The 24,407-nt window shown below is 39.1% G+C and overlaps 1 protein-coding gene and 1 long non-coding RNA gene across 4 annotated transcripts; one reads left to right on the plus strand and one right to left on the minus strand.

Moving 5' to 3' along the window:
- Positions 1–14,877, minus strand: BNIP2 (BCL2 interacting protein 2). Of its 3 annotated transcripts, none has more exons than XM_026052487.1 (11): positions 14,840–14,877; positions 11,957–12,100; positions 11,310–11,433; positions 10,581–10,648; positions 9,397–9,561; positions 7,400–7,576; positions 6,631–6,733; positions 6,200–6,331; positions 5,725–5,811; positions 5,529–5,627; positions 1–1,992 (listed from the first exon to the last, which is right to left on the minus strand). In XM_026052487.1, exons 3-11 carry the CDS (start codon positions 11,357–11,359, stop codon positions 1,950–1,952), a joined length of 924 nt encoding a protein of 307 aa, XP_025908272.1. In that variant the 5' UTR covers positions 11,360–11,433; positions 11,957–12,100; positions 14,840–14,877; the 3' UTR covers positions 1–1,949. The 3 variants fall into 3 exon arrangements, with proteins under 3 accessions (XP_025908272.1, XP_025908265.1, XP_025908256.1); XM_026052480.1 differs by having other exon boundaries at positions 1–1,989; positions 9,397–9,564; XM_026052471.1 differs by having other exon boundaries at positions 9,397–9,564.
- LOC112958620 lies at positions 10,595–11,404 on the plus strand. Its single transcript, XR_003251463.1, has 2 exons — positions 10,595–10,657; positions 11,089–11,404. It is a non-coding gene; the product is annotated as an uncharacterized LOC112958620 (long non-coding RNA).
- Positions 14,878–24,407: the final 9,530 nt, after the last annotated feature.

The following is a 24,407-nucleotide window of genomic DNA, read 5'->3' on the forward strand; positions in this document are numbered from 1 at the left end:
TAAAATGAGCAAGATTGTCAGTCATGCCTGTTCATACACACTACATGCTGGCAGTACTGGAATCAAAGTAAACAGGCTGTCAAAGTGTCCAGTTTACTGACAATAATTTACATCAATTTAGGTCAATTTCAGATATGAATGGGGAAATAAGACAGCCCTTAACAGAAACTGTTCACTTCTGTTCAGCTTTCAGAGCAGGAAAGCTTTCATTGTTATGAAAGGGATACAAAGCAACTTCAAATTAACATTGGCTGTTGAAGAATATCTTGCACATTTAGCTCTTTGAAAGCGTGATATACAAACTAATGTAACAAAACTACTCATGTCCTGAGATTAAAATCTCTGATTGGTAGATCTGAAATTAAAATATGGGGAATTTGACTTCATCTGACATGAGTATCTGCTCTTACAGTAACCATATGTGTATCATTAGAGATTGAAGATTAAGCAATCAGCAATAAATTCTGCTCATGGAACTGGCTCTTGACTTCTACATATCAGTACCAGGTAGTAATCCTGTCAAATGCCACCTTTTTCTTTATAAAAAAAATCTACATATGGTAACATTTAAACTAATGGACATACTTTTGATACTAAGACAAAATTGTAAGCACAATAAAAATTAAGATATTTAATACATTTGCTTCAATATTAAATTGTTCAGCTCCTAAATGGATTCATGTGCATACACCAGCTCTTACACAGAAATAGCAATGATTATCAAATAGATTTTTCAACCTTCTATAAACAGTGCATAATTCTGTTGCCCTGATAAACCTATAAACACTGGTTGATGCATCCAAGAACACCTCTTAAAGACAGATGTGTACATGTTTACAGCTATTATCAGAACCTCCTCTGCAAATCACTTTTTTATTTTTTAAAGTGAAGTTAGTGCCAGTAAAAGGTGCCGAACTGATAGTTTTAGAAATGGATGCGACATCCACAAAGATGACACAGGCAGTTAAAGATGTCCTATACCTCTGCAAAATAACTAAATTTCACCTGTGCAGACAATTGATATTATGGTTAAAATTGTATCTATGCAGCTTCCAAGCTCTGCAGAAAACAACCAGAGTTTCTGTTGGTCACAACTGATAGTCATCCAGAAAGAACTGGACAGAGCTCATTTCATACTCACCGCTGAACCAGCAATAGCCTTAATTTAAGGAGGCAGAATCTACATTTGCTGCTTAAAATAGCAAAAGTTGTCATATCCTATTAGTGATCTGAACGGTTCAGTTCCCAATACACTTTAGTCAAAAATCCCTATGGCCAACAGACTGAAATTCAGATAACTACAGTTCTGTCTTGTGAGAAATGGACTAAAAAGGCACCCAAGTTCAAGCTCGCTCTAGCAAAGTACATGAGTTGTGCTTGTATTAGAAATGTGAACACCACCAAGCCTCTACACCTGCTACGGACTACATGACGGACTGTTAACATCCAAAAAAGACAAGGTTTATACAACCACCGGGAAATGCATTTGACCATTTACAGCAAAATATATCATGTATTTTGTACAATAATGACAACCGTCATATATGGCCTTATCTACCTACAAATGAATTCCGCTTGCAGGTACACATTTTGTTAAGAGTCATAAAAATATATATTATCTCTTTCCTTTAACATTTAGGTATATAAATATTTTACTGAAGAACATGCATCATTTAGATAAACAATTGCAAGAATGTCCTCTAAAAACACAGGGTTCTTTGACATTTAGCAGTATAAAATGATTACATATAAAGGTAGCTATTAAAGACAAGACATAAACCATTACAGCAGTGAACACTCCATTGTGTGCTAATCCAAAGTTAAGCACCTTTTGTAACAGGTTATATAATATATACATACACACACTAATGAATGCATCATAAATGGAGAAAAATGGAATCATTCCATCTGCATATTCTTCTGTCCTGTTTGGATTCCAAACTTACTGTTCATTTCTCTGTTCGTTTTCCATTCAGCTCTTGGTCAATTCTGCTTAAAGAGAGCAGTAAAATTGTTAATTTAACTCATTTTAAGCCCAAATGATTATTTTTAACAGGAAGAGCTGAAAGCTTTCACACAAAATTTTTAGTAAATATTAAGATCTTTACTGAATGCAGTCATAACAGTGCTTTAAAAAGATATCTTATTTTTCTACCTCCCCCTTGAAATGAATTAAGTATGATAAGAAGCCATTTAAGCAAGCATAGCATTTGAAAAGTGCCAGTGAAATCTGACTGCACAACAAGAAAAGCAGGTTCTGGGTTGTCGTTAACAAATGAATGCAAGCAGGAATAAGTTTAAGTAACATGACAGCTAATACTGTCATGCACTACTACTTTGATGAGTTCATATACTGCAGCATAAGCACAGAAGTACCTTTACTCTTACAGTAATTAAGCCAAGAACAGAACTAGTTGAATCAACAGAAGTTCTAAATTGCTCCTATACTGCAGTATCTTTTCTCATAATTTCCAGGACTCCTACAAATGATCTGGAAAATATCATCATCACACTACTCTTTTTTAAACCATCACCTTTGGAACTGACAAACAAAGTCTTACTTTGCAAAAACTACTGGATTTTTAAGTAGTCCTGCATGAGATGTGTCTTGTAGGTGCCCAATTGCGTGCCCTACATCTTCAGTTTCTCAAACAATAACCAGTCAGTTCCTTCAAAGTAGTAAAACCAACAACTGCTCTCTCTAAGCCACGAACCTCCAAGAAGTGGACGCACAATGCTACACTGGTTGTACACTCTGAACCTAGTACATATTCTGTATTCATAGTTCATATTCAACATATTTTGGAACAGTATCATCTACAAATCAGTCTTAGTCAAGTACATGTGTACTTGCATGGCACACACTGCAAACGGTCCCTATCCTCACTACGGTATTACAGGAAAGCAATTTTTGACATAAAGGATCATTCACAGAAACGTGTTAAAGAAAATATGGTAAGCCAAAACAAACAAGGGCTACACATAAATATACTGCTAACAGTATACAATCATAAAATATAAAATATTCTCGCTTCTGTGGTGACTGATATACATAGGCAAAGAATTTCCACTATCATCCTTGACAAACTGAATAACTGAACTTCTTATCCCTTGTTCTGATAAATAAGGCCTACAATGGTAGTCAAATCCTATCCAAGTCTCACCACCAGGTAGTGCGTATGAGCTTTCAAAAAAAATATTTTATCTTCCTATTTAAAATTGTTAAAGTAAAAGAAACATAAATGGTGGTATTATTGACAAGGACACTAAAGACTTGGCTGCACTCTTTTTACATTAGTATTGGAATGTCCCACTCCTTTAGCTTCTTTCTTTTACCCCATCTCTCGGTCTTCCTCTCTGCCTGTTACCTCATTTGCAGACAATAAGACTCCATCAGTCATTATGCACACATAGCAGGACTTGCCAAAAAAATAAAATTAGTATCAAAACATTTCAGTACAATTGTTAGTGTGAAAACACACATATAATCAAAAGAAATCATTTACTTCTGTAATGGTTTGAATGGTTATAGCAGGGCCCTGAAGTTTAGCAAAATGAAAACCCAGTGTCTATTAGCAAGGAATTCAGGCACTGCAAATACAAACAGCACTAAAAATATTAACTCATTTAGGCTGTATCTGTGCAAATTAATAGAAGTCAGCAAATACCAAACAAAAGCAAAATAGAGGATTCAAGTTTAGGACTTTCCCCAACATGGCCTTTACTGTTGACTGCACCTAAACCCAACTCTTCATTCAGACATCATTTCTTTTTATGAAACAATGAAGCTTAATCAATTCACATCCAAGCATGACTTTCCCCTTGTGGAGATATAGTTGTAAATCTGCACTTCCCTTCAAAATGAGCAATTCCTGGGATACTAGGTACTATTTACTAGTATCTAGCTAAACAGCCAGGGTGTTATACTGCATTTACAGTTAGTATAGCTACTTCCATGCATAAAACTTACTAGTGCATGTTTATATTTACAAATGCTTATTCCTTTAAGCAAGCCAATCAACTGGGAGTTAGTTGCAGTGCAAATGTTCTTATCTAGATGCAGCCCTCATCAAAACATGAATATACCTTTTCTGTTTCTTTCTAATTTTTTCTTCTTCATACCTTGGTGAGGAAAAGTTTGATTTCAGTAAGTGAAGGATACGAAGGCCAAACTCAACAGAAATGGTAAACTGCTATTACTGTCAATATATTTTGTAAAAAGATACCAAGTTTGAAACTGATATAGTTCATATATTGTACTCCCAACCTCTACATAAGCCTTAAAAAGAAGCATTAAGATATAGTTACTGAGTCATAAGATATGCATCCAATGCAACCTCTTGTACAATATCTATCATTGAAATTTGAAGTCAGTATTCATAACAACAATAAAGCCCTAAGTCTACCAAAGTAGTTCAGGGATTAACTCCATTAAGTCAACCAGCTCAGTCTTTCCAGCAGAAGTAAAATTCATCAAAACAGACAGGAGTCTTTCCAGACTTGGAATAAAAGTCTGGATTTTGGTAACACCTCCTTCAAAACTCTTCTTTTAAAAGGGAAAAATCAAGACAAAACTACAACTTTGACATGTCTTCTTCCACACAGAAAAGCACATCCTTCCCTATTAAAAAAGCTCATTTTTCTAGCCAATACCAGTTGTAACACTGCAGTAGATACTGCCGAAATTGCTACCCTCAAAGATGCACACTTCTCCCTAGAATGGCACTATGCCATCCTTCCCACTTTGCCACCACACTTGTAGAATATGGTTCACAACATACGGTTTACAGGTTCTCTATTTTATAGCTCTTAATAGGAGGTTCAAGCCCCACCCCCTTAAATTGTTAATATTTCCAAATAGTTTTTAAGTTTATGATCACTATTCCATTACAGGATGCATCCGCACATACTGTTAAAAAAAGCCATCACTATGTGTGAGGGCATATAAACAATTGTACTGACAGTAAAGTTACACTATATGGCAAAGGCCTGGGGTAAAATGGCAGTGAGGAAAGGGGAGAAAAAACAAGCACATGATGCTGCCTTTCTCTCCTCCATAGCACTTTTAGACTACTACAGTTAAGAATTCTTCCATTGCAAATAGGTCAGCATTTCATTTAAAGGAATAAGTACTAATTCACTGCTTAGCTTGCTGTGCATTTTGGCATAAAATGGAAGATATCTGTAATCTAGTACCAACATGCCCAGAATCTCTCACAAGCCACTTGAGCATACAATTGGAAGAAAACTGCAGGGACGGCCTCATCCCCATGGTTCATATGCCATAATTTGGTACCTACTTGAGTCAGTTTATATGAATGTTACTATATATTCTGACCATATATGCTGCTGCATACAAAAATGTATAACAGCAACATGGTCACACAGATGTTTATCCTGCAGATGGCAATGTTATAAATTAACAGAGACTTTATTAAATACAGAGCTTTATGTTGAAAACCACATACATATACATCGTGCTACTAAAACATGATCAATTTAGAACATATTTGAATAATAAAACGTACTGTTTTATGCACTCTGGGATGCCAACATATTCCATGGGGACGAGTTCAGCAAGTTCTGCCAACGTAAAGACATATTTAATTTTTTGGCTGAATTTTGAGCTGTGGAGAAAAAACACACAGGGTACAGTTACAACTTGCAAAATGTTCAGTAATATTAAAATAGTTTTTGAAGTTTAAATATTTTCCAGGGTATTACCTAATAAAAGGTTTAGTGATGGCCAGAAGTGTTCTGATAAACCAAGAAGGATGTACTATTATTAATGATTTCAGATTTTTCCTTAATCTGAAGGAGTCAAACACACACAGAACAAAACAGAAACAGGAGAAAGTTAGAGAATTTTAAGAGAATATTTCTTTGAACCTTTTGACACAGTTGTAGTCAAGTATAATACCTTTAGTACTTACATAACATGTTAATGCATGAAGKTTTAACAATATTCTCCATGGTAACAGTATTCAGCAACCTAACAATCTACTATTTTTATTTAAAAATCAGGTACATCAGTGGCACTGTTTCTACTCTGCCTCAATTTAAGAGATCCTCAATATACCAAACAATTCATTTAGGTAAATCTTAGCTAGCAGGTAGCACCACATTACATAGCAGTTTTCCTACAATACATATTATTAGATTAATACTTTTAAGAAAATACTGTAACAGAACTACTTACCTTCTGTCAATTTGCTGGTAACATTTCCTGAGCCAGCCTAAACTTGGCATTTTTCTCCGTGTTGTTGCACCATTCAAGTAAACTATCATATAGTTCTCTGCTACTAATAGCTCTAAAGTGCCAATTACATACCTGCAAAGGTAAGCACAGAGAAAACCTTCAAATAAAGATCTAGAAATAATAAGTGTAATTCCTACTGCTGCTGAAATATGTTTTTAAAAAATTGTCACAGGTGGACATCTAGGGCTTATTGTTTTGCTTTGTTTTCCCTGGAAGTAAATGTACCTGCTTTGTTACTTCTTACCTTTCCCTCATCTCAAGTGTAAAGGACTTCATTTAAAAGAAGAGAGAGGCGTAACCTCCCTAATAATAAAATACTGTATCTCACAATGGGAAATTAAGATGGTATCTGGAGGCAGGTGACAACTTACTTAAATAGATTGTCCATTAGATATCTGTAGTTAGGCTGGCTGCTTTCTGGCATAAAGCAAACCGCAAACACAACAATGGCATTTAGCCCATCACCGTAATAACCTAAAACAAAGTACAGAGTACCAATAAATTACAAGAATGATAGTAAGTTGACTGTATTCACACAAAGACAGGTCAACCCTGCTTGATAAGCTTTTCATTGTACTTAAAAGCTTTACAAGATTCTGCGGTTAAATTCATACAGTTACAAGAATATTTAAGTTCATTCATCTACTCTTAAGGACACAACTGAGATTACACTAAATCAACTGCTTCACTTACACGTAAGATTTCAGTATATTTAAGTGTTCTAGCTGATGGGCTTTTCTTCTAACATAAACTTCACATACACTGCTGAGAAGAGTAAATAAACCAACTCACTCAAATCTGCAGGCACTGCTTTCAACACTCAAAACTGTCCCAGTAGCACAGACAGTCGTATCTTATTACATATATTCAGCTTAAGAAACATTCAGAATATTTGGGCAACCCTGTCATGTTTTAAAATTGCATTTTTTTCATTATGTTTTATATTTTTTAAAGCCATATCAGTACCATCATCAAAACACATGTGCATTTTGAAACTTCAGTTTAACAAGAACAAGTCAACTGTTTGCCTTAATGATGCAACATATGAATCATCTATCAAAGTCCTTTGGCTTCACGTTCTTCTTAGCCCACACCAACCCCACTCAGAACAGTAGCATGTCACTAATTACAACTTCTTACCACCGTGACTGATAACTTTTTTATACGGTTCAATCGCCTTCATGTCCACCCTATGGTCCTGTTCTCCAATCCTAAACATACGCCAGCGTCGACCATCATCTTTCTCCTCCGCCGCAGTGTATTCCGTAAGTGATCCTTTTCTAATTACATCAGTAGTTTTTGGCTTTGGAAGATCATCTACCAAATTTGAAATATGTTCAAGATCCATTATGAATACTATGCATAATGACACCCAACTACAACAYAGGTTAACCACTTTGTTATCTCATCTATTTTAATATTCTTTTTCCACTCAAACATATTAGCTGACTTCAGTCTTTTAGCCATTACAAAAACACACTATCATGGATGCCAAATACTTTTATAAAAATATTCTGTTTTATATTAGCCATTACAGAATACAGCACCATGGATGCCAAATACTTTTATAAAAATATTCTGTGTTAGCATTAATCTGCATCATTTTTATACATAAAGGAAGCCATTTAATTGCAGGCTTTCAGAACACCAACATTTCGCCAAAATAAACGAAGTGGTTAACTTCAGTGATTATTACAAAGGTTGCTTGATCACAGATTGACACAAAAGCATAATTTAATATCAACACTATCTTGCAAGCAAACATGCAGACATCTATTTGAAATTACATCTAATTAATGTGTGTGTGCAATCATTATATATGAAATTTATGCTGATAGCAATCTGTGAAAGAATTTGCGCCAATTAAATTATGATTCTTGACTTTGTTGCATAGACCTTACCCAAAGCGAGAAAAACCTACTGCAAGTTAGTTGTCTGTTCCCAAGACAAAGCTGTTAATTGAAACTATCCTTCCAGGAAAATGAAGACAGCAGCATTAAAGGAAGAAAAGACAGAAACCCTTTTCAGCCACTTTTAAAACAAGACACATATCTGGAACATTTCCTTAGCATCATTGCAGTGTTAGCCCTAAACACCAATTCATTCTTCTTCCTTAAAGTGATAAAAACAGACAAACACAGTGTCTGCTATTAAAATTTGTCCTGCAACATCTCCTTAGCTATTAAAAAAACATTTTTGTTTCAAAAAGCCTTTTTCTCCAGTAACAGGGTATCTTGGAATGAAAATCAGGATCTGTTTCACATGCAACAATGTAAAAGAAAACTTATTTGCTTGGAAATTGATTCCCTTATTTCCAGCATAAGGAAAATAGAGCTTGCAGGTTCACTTATTGTAGATGCATTCTTAAGGCATGAATCTCACTCAAACATTCTAAGACATCAGTTGTAAGGGCTTAAAATACAATTAAGCTCCACATTTGAAACTCAAGTGGACTTCGAGGTAACAAAGGTCTCTGTACAAATTAAAATTTGGTAGCATCTCAGGTTTTCATCTCTAAAGATCAAAAGAGATGAAGGTCTTATCTATATCCATTTTTAGGATAGTTTTTGTGGCACTTGCAGTACAGGTACTGCTATATTAGCGTTCTRTTATTCACTTCAGAACTGATGCAAAACAGGGATTCTGCTGCTGCTTCCAATCAAGGTAGAACTTGCAAACTTTAAGGTTACCAACCTTTGCCCTATCAATGTATCACATCTTTTTTTAAATAACATTCAATATTCCACAGAGTTTTAAAATTTACAGATTGTGAAAAGATAAACTACAGTGTAAACACTCTGTAAATAGTGTCTCCATTTAAAAATGGATCTGTAATTCTCAATTTGTTTCTTAGAAAAAAATACTGTAGTGGAGGGTTTTTCATAACTTTTAAGTTGTACAGATGTTCCTGACATTCACTTAGGTTTATTTGGCATTATGTTTGTCTGTTTACTAGTCAGTCATGGTTATACTTGCTTTTTACAAATTCATTGTGCCTATTTGCAATGCCTAATCTAATATTTCCTTTTATATTTTTACAATTATAATGCTAGGTCTTAACTACTCCCTACCTGAAAAAATGCACTTAAGGATAGAAATGTTCAATGGAATTAGACAAAACGCAACAAAACACTTACCTTCCCATTCAAATTCATTACTGTTCTCTGAGGGAGTGTCCAAGTCATCCAAATCAATCTCTCCACTCTCATCCAAATCATCAGACAACACAGATTCCTCACTGCGGTCCAAAGTTAAGCTAATATCAGGTGCCACTAGTTTCTTCCTCACTTTGTTCCCATTTGCTTCTGCATTTAAAAAGCAGGCTATTTACTTCTAAAGTTTAAGCAAGTTTAGACAAGCAAATTTACAAGAAAGAGCAGATTTTTTGTAAAAAAAAGTACATAAGAAATTACCCATCACTTGAACAATGCATCTTGAGAACAGTAATAAAAACAAATATAGGGTGACGAGAACAGCACTTGAGTTTTAAGTTCTCAAGTCCTTATTGCATCCGCGCTATGATCTCAGTTGTAGACCACCATATTCCTTACAAGAAAAATGCCAGGTGCTACCACCACCTGATAATCCATGCTAGCTATGTCCACATGCACCACAAGCCTTTCCAGATGTTATGCTAAGTAAGTGTTAGAGACAGTGCAGGAGACTAAGGATTTAGCCTTTGTTTTGGTTACATATTGTTAACATCAAAACCACCTTGGGAACGGGGAGTATAAGCCACAACAAAGGCTGATGGACAACAAAAAGGATAAAAAGCCAAAGAAACTAGGCCAACACACAGCATGTTTTGAGACACATTGCAAATACTTGCGTGTTTTAGACAGCAGTTGAAAGCAGGGAAGAAAATAAAATGACTGATCCAGCACTGGAAATGTCAAAGCTAAAGCAGACAGACAAGATGAAATAAATAAACAARGAGCGGCAGAAAAGGCACCAGAATTTCCTCTCTGACCTTCAAGAGGTAGAAGAGTCTTAAAAGGATTCTTAGAATCATGAAACTTGGTGTGAGCCTAAGTTAGGCCTTCACTGTCACTCAAAATCAAATGAATCAGTATTTTTCAAAAAGGTCAGTAAAGGAGAGTACAAGTTTTTAATCTAGTATTAACTGCATAGCACAGTTTAGAGGGAAGATAATTATTCTCAAGATATTTTAATTCCAAAAAACATGTTTTAAGTAACAGGTTTATGATACTCATTACACACAACTGTTACTTAGACTGCTGTTCCCTCAAGCTTTGCAAGAGTTTTAAGGCAGTTACATAASCAAGTAGAGGTCTGTTTGACTAGGGTGAAGTGTTCTTACCAGTTTCACCTTCTCTTCCAGCCTCAGCCAAAACATCTGAGTCAACAGGATCATCCTCTGGCAGGGGCCTGGTGCAAGTAAGTAAAAAATATTAGATCCAAAGGGTCTCTTTTGTAACCAGGTAACTGCTACAAAATCCACTGTTGCATAGTATTTAACTAAATATACTTTTAGTCTAAGCTCAGGCTGTCAGCAAACTGAGCATTGAAGTAGGAGGCAAAGTCAGCACTCAGGTGACCATCTGTTGATATGGTGAAAACTAGAACACTGGTTGCTGTTCTACTGTCTGTCACCCTTCAGAAAATTTGCCATATTCTTGCCTTGAAAAAGACTGATATTAAAGTGACAGAACTACTGTGATGTATTATAAAATACCTCACAAGTCAGCTGCTTTATTGCCTTTTGAGGCACAAACATTCTCACCTGTTGAAAATGTCACCTAACCAAGTATTTGCAGTTACAAAAGGTTACCATAGTAGAAAAAARCAAAAACAATCTTTATTTACAGTTTCCACCTTGGTAACATTCAAKACTAACAGCAGCATTTCTACATTACCGGGATTACACCTGAAGAGATCTCTCTCCAGCCCACTGAGAACCACACCACAAAAATCTTTGAGACTACGTTACTGGAAATCACTTCAAAATTAGTATTAAGCATTGATTCATGCAAACAGARAAACCTTTTTTTTCCCCTGTATATTATAGAGTTGAATTAATTATTTTAACCTTGGAAAATCTTCATCTTGCCATTCTTCCTTAAACTCCACACCTTCCATTCTTCTTGAGTTACTAACAGGGACTCCTGCCCAGCCTGAAGCTCTTGTCTCCAAGACAGCAGGTTATAAAGGAGCTGCAGAAACAGACAACAGAAGACAAGAGTTTAACACAGGTGGGATTCCAGTATGTGTAGTGTGTCCTTTCACTTACCTCTGCGAGGAGATGTTATGCAGGTGGGGGAAGCATCTCTGCCCCATCCCATCCCCTCTTTCCCCTCCCCAGAAAACAAAACAACAAAACCCCAGAACACACAGACAGAACAGCTCTCTGCTGTACAGTGATTTAGGTCAGAAGGCATCTCTGGAGCTCATTCAGTCCAATGACTTGCTCAGGCAGGGCCTATTTCTAAGTTAAAATCAAGACCTTAAGCAACCTGATCTATTATTTGTGCTACAGTAATTCCCTCTAAAGAGACTATACGAAGCCTGAGAATTCAAGATTCTATGAGAGATAGTGAAAAGAAACAAACAAAAAATTAATCAGAAGAAAAACAAAACCAGAAACCAGATGGTCAGGTCTAAAATACAGCCCAGCTCCTAAAAGAGCAATTTAAAGGTAACTCCCTGTTACAGAACTGGTTTGTTCAGAGAACTCACCCCAGGACATGCAACTCAAGCCGCAGTTTTCCAGGCTCACCCATCACCAGCAACACGGAAGCCCCAMTACTGGGGCAAAACAAACCATTCTGGTGGCACGCAAGTTAACGTCTCATCCAGCACAAAGTTTTGACAGCACTGGCTCTAAAATTAACGGGAACAAATAAGCTTATTAATAAAGGAACTAATCAAATGGACAGTTACCAACATAGAAAACTACACAGTATTTTCAATTGCAAAGAAGCAACACAGACTACTAGTAGATACAAAGCCTGAATACAATCACATCACTAGTCAAGTCAGAGACAGCTTATATTTCAAATACGTAAAGACAAAGTCACCTTTACTGTTCTGTAGGACCCTCTCCTTCACAGCAACTCCTAGAAAACTCATAGAGCTTTTTTTTTTTTCTTTCCTGATCTGATTTAAATCAGACTCATTAAAAGAAGTCCTGCAGCTTCTAAGGCAACACCACACACAAGCTGGTTAATAGACACCTTTAAAGACTGATTTTTTGTAAAATTGCCATACAAGACAAGGTGTCAGCAGAGCACACTTACACTCTTTGCTGTCATCTCCCTCCTTCTCCCAACAGGAAACTAAAATAATGTTTCTAGAAAACCACCACTCTACACAGCTGGAAGGTCTCACTTTCCATGTGGAGCTGCTCAGCCGCATGTGGCTCAGTTATGGGCAGGATGGGCACCGAGCCACACACACGGGTTCTCCGAGARGCTGCCCTCCACTAACTGTCCTGCCAGCTCACCCTCTTTGCCCCTTTTTAAAAAATATGCTGCTTAGAATAATTTCCTCGTGGCTTGAATCGTGCTGTTTCTCAGGAAACACATCCTCTGTCATCAAGTTGCTGACACTTTAAAGCACAGCCTCCAGCATACTAACATGCTGGGGTTTATTGCAAACTATGAACTTTTCATGTTTGCTTTAAGGTAAGATCCTATTTTTACCAACAGTAACAGGTGAATTTGCATAGAGCTATTTCTGAATTTTTGTTTGGGTCACTTTGATGAAACGTGAGAAGCCTCCTGAAAATATCAGATACAATCACATTCACACAATAATGCAGTCACAAACAATATGGAATAGAGCATCTGACAAAGTSCACCAAATCCAACAAACAGACCTTAAACCTGGAAGAAAGCCCAGGCTGACTGTGGCATCTCAAGGGACAAATCACTCCTGGAGACCCTGGGCAACAGACACAGAGCCAAGCGCTGCTGCTCTGCGGGGGCCACAGGACATGGCCTCGAGTGCATCCGCTTCCCACCACGGCTTAGCTCCAGCGGCAGAGCCCGAGGCAGGAGGTGCTCCAAGGCCTGGGCAAGGAGCTCAGCACCGCTCTGCCGAGGAGAGCGCCGGCCATCAGCCAAGGACCTCCAACTGCAGCCCASGAACACCCCCTACCTCCATGTACTTCACTGCATCGAGATAAACTCAGTGTTCAAAGGCACAGAGCTTACAAGTTCTTTTCACAAGTTAACAGCACTTCAAAATACTCATACAAAACATTTCCCATGTCACTTGCAGAATTGTCAGCAGCAGCATCTCAGAAAGGCACATTAAAAACAGTTATTTGGTCAARACTGCATTGCACAATTGCAAACAATTTACAACAAGAGTACTAAATCTTATGTAAAAGAGGCATGAATTTTAGATGATTTCTACTCACTGCCCTACTAAACATTGATATCAAGTATTAGTTTTGGATTTTTTTGACTCGGGTAAAGTCTCACATGTAAAAGCACTATCCCTTACCAACTAGAAAAATGATAAGGAAGGATATTCTTCAATTTCAGGAAAGTCAGAAACCTGGTAAACTTTCAAGTTTGCTACTGAATCATCTTGCCCTATTAATAAAAGGGCTTACAGAGCAGGAAAATGGATCTTAGCACTTCTGCTTGCACAAACTAAGGACAACTTCAGAGCAGTTCCTAAGGCTTCCGCAGAGCGCTGACTTCCTGTGTTTTCACCAAGCCCAACTCCCTCATTAACTCAGCAGTAACAGAAAGATCTGGAAGACTAAACTTAAAGTATGTTACACGCTGCAATAGCAAGTCTTTATTARCTACACAGAAAAAAAACAAAGTACTTCTACCTGGTCCTACTGCGCCTCAGGACCAGCTCCGAAGAGCCCGGCTTTCTCTGACCAGCTCACTTCCTCCTTTTTACTCTCCCTTGCCCCTCTCTCCTCATTTTATGAGTGGAAATGGTATTTGAAGAATCAGAGCTGCAAAGGTCAGACACTTCCACATGTTGGGGAACACCTGGACGCAGTTCTAGAGATCAGCATTAACAGGGACATCCTGCGCTTCCGTCCTGTGTCTCCAGAGACAAGTCACAACACTAGGAATGGGCGGAAAACGGGCCTAGTGCGGAACACACCACTAAAATCCACTGCTCTCCTGCTAGAGCTGAGGGAAGTGCACCCCTTCCCTGCACAACCGTGYGTGGGGTACTCGTCTGAAAAGGCCACCACCTGCACCGAAGTGAAACCCCGTCGCTCTGGTCCCTTTTCCAGGCGCAAGCCGGAGCCAGCGGCCTCCCTGCTCTCCCGTGAACACTGCTGGGAAAGGGGCAGAGCAGGAGCCACCACCGCGCCCTGCGGAGCTCCCGGCGCCGGCCGCGCCGACGAACAGGCGACCACAGGGCCGCCCCTGCCGCGACCCCCTCGAGGCGAGCGGCTCTCCGAGGCCGCCGGGGAGCGGGCGGCGCGAGACGAGCCCGAGGCCGGGAGGGCGCAGCGGGGAGCGGGCGCAGCGGGGAGCGGCCTCAGCCGGGCAGCGGCCTCAGCCAGGCCGCGCCGCCAACCCGGCCGCGCAGGGAGCCGCCCGCCCGCCCGCCGCGCCGGGAGGTGCCGGGAGGTACCTGGAGTCTCCCGGGGACTCCCGGGGGCACCGGCGGCTCCCGAGGGGCCGCGGCCGCCGCGCCAAGGCCCGCGACGCAGCGCTCCGCCCTCACCCGGAAGTGGATAGGTCGCCGAGTCACGTGAGGCYGCGCCGCGCACGCGCGGAATATAACGGCTCCTGCCCCGCCCATCCGGGCAGCTGGCGCCTGCGCAGTGACGTGGCCCGCGCGTGCCCGAGGCGACCGTTGGCGCCCCCGTGAGGCGGCGGCGGCGCCATGTTGGRGGCGACAGCGGCGCGGGCGCGGCGGGCGGTGCGGGGCAGTGCGGGGCGGGCGGAGGCGGCAGGCGGGAAGGGCTGGTCCCRTTTTACATCCTGGGGAGGTGACGCGGGCGGGGCTGCCTGCTGGGGGCTGCACCGAGTGCTGCGAGCCAGCCAGAAACGGGGTTCGCATAGCACGGTGCCTTCGCCGGCCGTGCTCAAGTGAAATCACAAGCCGGGGTGAATACTAGCTGACTGTACAGCCGTGCTCTTGCTGGAAAATAAACACACTTTCCTTCTCTCTAGGGTGGACAAGAAACTTGGAGGAAGTGTAACAAATGTGGAGGAAAAAAGAAAAGAACTAAAAAATGATTTGAGTGCAAGAAATCCCCGAATGAAGATAAAATACAAGCATAACTGGGAAGAGAGCAATTATCGAGGTAATCAGAACAGTAAAAATACATTTATCAGTATCRTATGAACCAAACAGACTGAGGTCTGTGGGCATCACTGTCAAGTTAGTTCTTCAGAGAGTTGTTAGAAACAAAATAAAAGCTAGCTGTTGGTAGGAGAAATATAGTAACAGTGAGGGTAAACACCAACAGGGAGGCAATAATACATCTCCCATCTTTGCCACCATTTTCTTGTTTGTTTGTTTCTGGAAGTCAGAATGCCACAGAAGTGACCAAAGAGCATTATTATGTGTAATTTCAGTCTGCTCCCACTTGCACACCAAACTTAGCATGGGCAGCATGCCTACTTYGGGGGGTCCCTGGGTCTGCTTGTTAGTTGTGTGACCAATGTGCAATGGACTCATCCTGAAGACTGTGTGATCAGAACCATCAGTCTCACGAATCAGCTGTGCCTGGAACAGTTGCAATTACTCAGACTGCACTGGGTCCAATTGAGCTCCACAGGTCAACAGTCTCTGTGTTTCCTGGGGAGGGGAGTCTTTACACTACCTGAAATAAAAGTTCTCTTGCATGGGTTGTTAAGTTAGCATGGAGTAAAACTAACTCCGGGCTCCAGATCATTTTGTGGGGATCAGGAGTGTGCAATTTCCCATCTCTTACACGAGGTGGCACAGTGTAGCTGGACATCTATTGATGTTCCTACATAACGTAGAAAACAAGCAAGCAAGGGGTCGGAGCTCACTACTGGAGGATGTTGAATAATTCTATTTTTAAACATTAGACAATTGCAAATATAAGCACCTTCCTACATGAAAGCTTCACCAAAGAAAACAGGCTTGTAAGAATGCTCTGTAATATGAACTTTGTCCTGTACATCACAAAAACACCAACTGTCAAACAACTGAATTCTAGCACACATGAAAAATTAGCAAAATAATAATTAAAAAACAAAACAAAACAAGATACTAAGAAGGTCTCAGATAGTTTATGCAACAATTCAGAAATGTTGGAGTTTTAAAAAAATTGTTTGAAAATCCATGTCTGCCTGAGGACTGGACATTGGGACTGCAGAGGTATGTAATTCCCTCCATGTCGTGTTCCCTAAACAGAAAGCAAGTGTACTCGGTAAGTCTCATCTTTCTGATGATAAGGTCCTTGGGCTGTATTTTACCTCAGCTTTTGTATTTTACCTACATAATTTGTCTGCCGTCTTAAACATTTTTGTGATTCAGAATGACAAGAGTTGCACAGGATAAAGTGGTAAGTTTCATATAGGGGACTGCGAAGATGATGTTTTGAATCACGSTATTCCTGTAGGGTACATGATCATCCCTTTAAAGCCATGTGAAAGTTAAAGCAGTTTTCAGGTTGATGTTACTAGCTAAAGGTGATAGTTGCGTCTCGTTGTACTGCGAGTGGAGCGTGACCCCCTCGCCACAGCCCTCCTTGGCGCAGTTTCCTTTATCCCAGCCCTGCCTGTTCCTCAGCTAGAACCCACCCAGCTGTAGCGGGTTCATTCCTCTTCAGGCTTAAACTTCACATGTCTCCAAGCGCCGGACGGCATCTCTGTCATTTTTGCCTTGTGTGTCTGGGCACATGCCTTTTAGCTGATGGGAGGTCAAGGCAGAAAGCAAGTTGCAAGGAGGGTGTTGTGTGTGGATTCAGCTAAGGAAGTATGAGAGTATAAAGAACATATCCCTTAAAAAACCACCAAAGCTCCTTACCTTTGCCATCCCAAGGATATAGATATTACTGCATTCAAAAGAGCATGAATTTGTTGGGTACCAACAGCAATACCAGTATGAGAAAGAGCAAGTGCCAAGTTGCTAGCCTTGTGTCTACATTTGTGGGAGAGAATAATGGTTATCTTGTTTACAGAAGTTGTCGGTACTCTTCATTAGTGTTTAAATAAGCTTTCTGGAAGTGAAAGGTACTAAGACCATTACTCTTAATATCATCTTTGCAAATGACTGCATTTTCAAGAAAAATAGTTATTAATCCCAATTCTCACTTAAGCTGAAAATTCAAGTGCTGAAAACTGAGTGCTCATAGATGCTATGGGAATAATGTGGGAAATAAATGCAGTAGAAATCTCTTGCTTTTGCCTTTTCCAGATAAAAATCATTAGATAATTCTAGYGCACCAGTATACTTTCAGGCAAGCATTTGACATGTTACCATTAACTTGCATTTTTAAATTTGTACTAAACTTGTTCCTATCACCAAAAAAAAAAGATGCAGATAACTTCTGAGTTTATTTTCTGCATATTTTTGGTATGGTATCATGCGTTGTAAAGATATCCAGTCTTTGCCATCTGCAGTTGTAGTTTAATGTTTATCACAGTGCTGTGTTTGTAATATAATTCTTATGATTTTGTGGTCAAAATCCAGTATAAAAAGTGGATGACCAGCACTAGGGAAACATCTATATATAATCAAAAATCTGCAACAGCCCTCTCATAAAACTGAGTTCTCTGTTTGCTTTCCTGTGTGCTTAGATGGTCAGGCTGTTACTCATATTCGCATGCTGTATGAAATCAGTGATACTTGGTTCAGATCACTTTTTACAGTTGCTGAAAAAAACATGAAGTACCCTGTTACATGGACAGAAGATGTCTTTGCTGGTTGAGCTTGAGGGGAAAACTGGGTACAATTATATATTCTTTTAATTATTCATGACTTGGGTCTGAAGTGAATGTGTATACGTTTTTCACTTATTCACTTTATAAAATTCAAAACTAAGCCCAGAAGCAGTTTTATTCTTGGCAGCATGACAAGTTTCCTTTCCTCAACAAACCAGTCAAAGGAATTGTTCCTCAGAGAGTTTGTCATCTCCACGTATCCCAGAGAGTGGAGATGGTAGCAGGCATTCATTACACCACCATCACACACAGGCGTGCGTGCTCCCTCCTTCTCGTCCTCCCTGGCTGTGACAAAACATGCACCTCTCAGAGGACTGAATTTATATCTAGCATGTAGTTTCATTTATGTAGTTGATTTGCAGCTCATTAATCTAGAAAACAGCCTGTTTGGGTAAGAACATGTGCATCCATATTTTGATTATTCCCCTCCCACATCCACTGCAACATGTAATTTTAAAAGAGGGAATTGGCTGTCTTTTGGGGAGCAACTAGAGTGAAAGCAGCTCAGGAGCTAACGCTGATGTAAACATACATTAGGAAATTGTTTTGATCTGGCCTATCAGGCTGCTGGCAATTCTCTGTGCTTCCTTGGGAGACATGCAAATTTATTGGACACAACTTGACATGATTAAGGCAATGCATACATGGGAGGTGATTGCCCTTCGGCAAGACAATGATGTCAAGAAGCAATGATTCTTTGCATTCTTGACAGTGCAGGTAGGATCATGAAATTAGGGTCCTCCTGTAGATTCAGTACAATTTAGGTGTTCTTTGTTTTTTTTAAACACTTGTTTTCTCCATCTTTTATGGTTGAATTATTGTTGTTTGTCATGCAGGGACATTTACAGGACTCAGTCAGTTTGTATTCTTCAGAATCTAAACCTAAATAATATCTGTTGATACTATGATAGCTTGTTGAGTCTAGAGACAGAAAAAAAGACAAAATAATGCCACAGGGAAGCATCAGTTTCTCCTATTCAATCACAACAGAGGGAGGCCTTCCCTTTGAAATTTAATTATCAGAGACAGCAACCTTCCATGTTGACAGAAATGTGCTTAAAAATCATCCACCTGCCTGAATGGAGTCAGATTCATTTTGTGCCAGGGTTAATGAGGAATTACTGATCGCTGCCTGGGAATTTGGGGGTGAGAACTGTTGAACTTAAGGTGAAAGACTCCATATCCCATTACTACTCCCTTGAGTCAGCCTAGCAAATAGCTAACTGTAATATCTTAATTAACCATGTGTTAACATGAACCTCATTCGCCTTTGCAAGCCTAACACATGGCTAATTACGTGGTGTTGGCACGCAACACRCACAAGGGAACCAGGCAGTACTGCTGTAGTGGGGCAGTTAGAATTCCCACTGTACAGGCTGAAGGCTCTAAGATGATGTTGTTCAAAAGGCAGCCTTAATTTAACACAAGCGTAAGGCGATAAGGAGAAAGAACAGTGTACCTGTTGTCTGATGGAGAACGTTGCGCTTCAACCTCCCAGACAGAACAGTCACAATACTTGAAGGAGGCCAACTTTGTGTCGTCTTTTCCTGTTCTGCGCAGGTAAATGGTGAGAGGAGGAGGAAAGGCACAAAGCATGGGGCTGTGGAGGCTGTGACCCTTCGCGTGCCTTTGATGGRCAGCTCGTATCCAGCATGCACTTTCTGCTGCTTTGCAGGCTTCTGCGGCCAGCGTCAGTGCGGCCTTGCTGTGCTGGGCATGTGAGAGGGAAAGGAGGCCTGTTGGGAGCCTGTTGTGTTCCCGCTGTGCRCAGCTGGCATATGGTTCTTCAGGGACTTGTACCATCTGGTACAGATGAGAGTCTATCATACTACGTGGTCATTTTATCTGAAATAGGGATCTGGAAGAACATCACAAAGCTATGAGGAGGAGTTCGCTGGTACAGTTTTCATTTCTGCATCGCAAACTACATGTGGAGAGGTTGATCCCTTCCTAAATCCTATCCTTGAGTTTGACTAATGTACTACAGACAGAGCTTGATTTTCTAGATTCTCTTCATAGGGTCAGGCTTGAAAACAGTGTTTAATTTCTTCTTCATTTTTTAAATTTAATCCTCATAATTAGCTTGATATGTCTTCTACTGCTGCCTGTAACATTCTTCAAATTCACTTYTGATTCTCAGTTACTTTGTGTCTTAAAAGCAAACTCTCTGCAGTAATTCCCATCTACATGTCTGTAGTAGTTTTTATTTGGTTGTTTTGGCGCATTGCACTGCCTAGTGAGTTTCCAGAACGTTGCTGGACAACAAAATAAGTACCATGTACTTATTTTGTCCATATGCTGCCATTTTTAGTTTAGACAGCCAGACTTTATAGAGCTGTGTTGCGGGCTGGTAGCACTTCTCCCATTATCCAAATCCTGCCAAACTGCAATCTTTTGTATCTGTTTTGATGGTTTTCTTAAGCTTTCTCTGTTTTTTAAAGCTTTGTTTGTCAACCCACAGCCCTTCATCTCTAAGTCATTATCCAATAATAATTCACAGTTTCTATCCTAGCCATTAATTCTAATTTTCAAACAGTAGTTTTTGAAGATTAGCTAAATTAAATCATTTTAGCAATTAGTGTCAAGTTAATATATAATGGAAAGTAGGTAATGGCAGAGGTAGAAGCACTTAGATTTTGACAGATATCCTCACTGGGTTTAATGCTTTTTATAATACCTCTTTAAGTGAGCAAAAAGCTCACCTTCTGACTTTCCCCCTCACACTTGGGCCTCTAGCTGCACAGACAGAGTATCTTTTGATTATAAGGAAACCTCAATCTCTTTTTACATTTCTCTGTCCTGAAAGATAGTGTTGTTAAGGGTGGATACATTAAAAATATTTTACTATTATCAAACCTCATCTCTGCCCCTTGATAGCTGTTATAGCTGACAAATCCCTATAGGTCCTAACATAAAAAAATTACTATAAAAAGATTTTGTAAGCTTGGTAATTTTGTACAGATAGATTAAAAAGAAGCCAAATGATCCCAAGGCCATGGCAGACTATAATGCAGTGCCGGTTGTTCAGATTAAAATAAGGGAGCAAAGATAATTTATCCATTTCTGCTTTTGGCCATAAAATAAATCTGTGTCCTAAGTGCTTTAATTTGTGCTGCCCAAATCTGGGTGGATCTTTGACCCATGTGGTTAAACCACACACACAGAGATTTAAAAACTATGGCATGGTAAATGTTTTGGAACTGGTCATATCCTGCTGTTCTATTAAAACCCCCACAGAAAATTAGAAGACCTAGTGAGCTGAAAAAAAACCCGAAAACAGACCAACAGAACAGAACAAAAACTAATCCCAGACTTGGAAAACTAATTGCTATGATCATAAACATGCAGGATCCTAGGATTAAAGATAAGGATAGGCATGGTAAGGTGTAGAGGCCTCAGTCTTTACATTTTATATTACAGGTAAGGACTTACATGAGGCCTTACATTGAGGGGCAGCAAGATCTTCATTGGGCAAGCAGAGTTGTGTCCTTCTGCACATAACGCATATATCTTGGCTATTGCTGCACTGTCTGTTGCACCTTTGTGGCAGAAGATGCCACCCTATTGCACAGGCTGCAGGACAAATAGTCACCTAGTTCTCTTCTGCTCTAGTTTACGCTTACCAGCACAAGTTGAAAGCTGGGGCAATTTAAATTAATTAATTACTAGCTTAATGGGTAAAGCCTTTTCAAACAAGTAGACAAAGAAGTAAGCTTGACAATCACTTCTACTGCCTCAGCTAAATCAGTAATAATGAATCACAGCCTTTGGATCTTTTAAAAGATTCAATCTTTTTACAGTTAAGGCTGAAATGCATAAAATCTGTGCAAATGCAGTTCTACTCTCTTCATGACCTTGACCAGGCAGGATCACAGCCTGCAACACTGCTCCTTATTACCCCATTCATTCAGGAGCCTGCAAGTTCTGAGCAAGGACTAGGTTTTTTTTTTTTTTTTTTTTACAGTGAGGCCTTGGCTTTATGTAGAAATACTTAAATGTTTACTATAATAGAAATCAACACCACCAACTTGTTATTTTAGGAATTAATTTAAATTCAGTAAAAATGACACTTTTGCAGCTATAGACCACGTATGAGCCTAACAAACCCGAAATACTACCACGTCTTTGAAACACCTGCCAAGAATATACTCTATATTTAATCCTGTCATTTATTTAATATTGAGCTAAATGTCTGAGTACTTCAATGATTAATGGGATCTCTGAGCATGAGGATGTTTCCCTCTTACACTGTTGCCTTGTTGTTTGTTCCTGTTGATAGAAAACACCTAAATCATCTTAGAGACTCAAATGCCAGTTGTGGATATCAAACTTGTTCTGGTAGTAGCATTGAAAAGCACTGTCAAGAATGAGAGCATTGGAGTGTCCCAGTCCCTATTAGAGAATTAAAAAGCAGAAGTCCATTMGTTGTATCTCAGTCTTTAATTTATCCGCCCCAAATGCAAAAGAAAGAGAATTCCAGCAATGAGCCTTCTACAGTGAAGCACTCTAGACTACTGCCTTCAATTTGCAGTGCATTTCCCAACTGGCAAACTAGATATTACTGAATATGACTCATCAAGATTAAAAAAGAAAGATAATTTAGTCAGAGCTGTTGTCAAGTCACTGTTTAATCTTATTTTTTGTATTTGCTGTGATAAGCATTAAAATTTGCACACTCCTTGATAAATCATTGTTTAGCAGTGCCTAGAAGGTCCAGTAAGTGGTTTMAAATTGCCATAGTATAATAAATGGTTATTTGATAATGAATGAAATTGTTTGAAAATACTGTTAAAATGTCAAGTTTTAACACACAGAACATTACTCAAAAGGAGTGCAAACAGGGAAACTATAGTGACACCATAAATATACTGCCACAGATGCATTTATTTGTACAGGGCAAATAGTAACTGCAATATACAAACCAGTATAAATTGATATATGAAGTTAATTTCAATCTGTAAAGTAATTGCATTGGTTTAACTTATTTAACTCTCCTTACAATAATATTTATAGCAGTGCAAGAAAGTAAAGAAATAAATGATGATAAATAGATAAAATACATAGGAAATGGGAATTGTTTTCCAGTTTAATTACACTGTCACATAAAATTATCACAGAAATACACTATGCCAACAGGAAGAATACATTAAAATCCCATTATGCTGTACAGAATTGGATAGCTCTTATTGCTGTTTATTCCATAAATAGATTTTTATCTTTTCAACTATTGTGAAAAGTTGAACTATGTAAAAAAAACCACATAGTGCAAAATAACAATATAAAATGTGGTGATTGACAGTTAACTTGTAGCGTGAAGATGAAAAGCAAAAATGTGATAGCCTTCTTTGCAAGAATAAACTTGATCTCACTGTAACGTTTCAAGAGGAAAGAAATGTCCACTCAGAGTTCACCTTCTTATTTTTTCTCAGATGCATTTCTGGCTGCAGAAGTTTGCATATCTATAGCTTCCATACAACATGCCCACTTCCTGGGCTATGGAGCACTATCATAATTACACTACAAGCAGAACAAACAGGCAGGCAAATATTTTTTTCCTTAACCAATTGTGGTTCATTATTTTCAGAATGAACAGCATTAATGCTTATATTTTATCTTTCTGCCATCTGGATGAAAACAAAATGGCAGCCTCACTAAAGGCAGGAAGATGCCCATTGATCTCTCAGTAGGACTTGATTCTTTTTCTTTCATATCCATTTTATTTCATACAGTTGAAGCTCGTTGTGCTTGAAAATAGGTATCTCTGCTCAGAATACAGATAAAAACAGTGTAATGTCACAGTATGTTTTAATAATACGGCAACATTATTTTGACCTCTGATTTGATGATAAACCTTGCTTCCCCCCCCCCAGTGTGACTAAGTGGAAGATGAGTCTTTAATTCACTTGAAAGAACTGACCTTCAGTATGTCAATAAAAATCTGGAAAACATGACTTTTGGTGCCCCCAAAACTCAGAGGCAAACATTAATTATAGATGTACTTTAAGTATTATTTTTAACACCATTTTAACACCATTTTAAACTCCATCTTTGGAGTCTGACTGACAAGATTTGATCACTGAGAAGGAAGAGTACTCTGAGTAAAAGGGAAATATGGAATAGCCATAAAGAGAATAGTGGATGAAAACCTCACCCAAAAAGATAAGGCAGCTTCCTGAGTTAGATGTGAATTAGGTCATCAAAAATATTCCTAGTGATTGTCATTCTTGGGTAAGTTAAATGAATAGACTTGCTCTAAACTTTATTTCATCTCTTTA

The sequence above is a fragment of the Nothoprocta perdicaria genome, unplaced genomic scaffold (genome assembly GCF_003342845.1).
Source record: "Nothoprocta perdicaria isolate Ctin4 unplaced genomic scaffold, notPer1 scaffold_113, whole genome shotgun sequence".
Lineage (NCBI taxonomy): Eukaryota > Metazoa > Chordata > Aves > Tinamiformes > Tinamidae > Nothoprocta > Nothoprocta perdicaria.

What these genes read in the sequence shown, in the direction of transcription:
- BNIP2 (XM_026052471.1), bottom strand. Translation starts at nt 11,359, where the DNA reads ATGGAAGGTGTGGAGTTTAAGGAAGAATGGCAAGATGAAGATTTTCCA. An exon ending in TACCAGCAAATTGACAGAAG is followed by an intron (nt 5,812 to 6,199) that starts GTAAGTAGTTCT and finishes TGACTCCTTCAG; the next exon opens with ATTAAGGAAAAATCTGAAAT. An exon ending in ATCACTAAACCTTTTATTAG is followed by an intron (nt 5,628 to 5,724) that starts GTAATACCCTGG and finishes TTTTCTCCACAG; the next exon opens with CTCAAAATTCAGCCAAAAAA.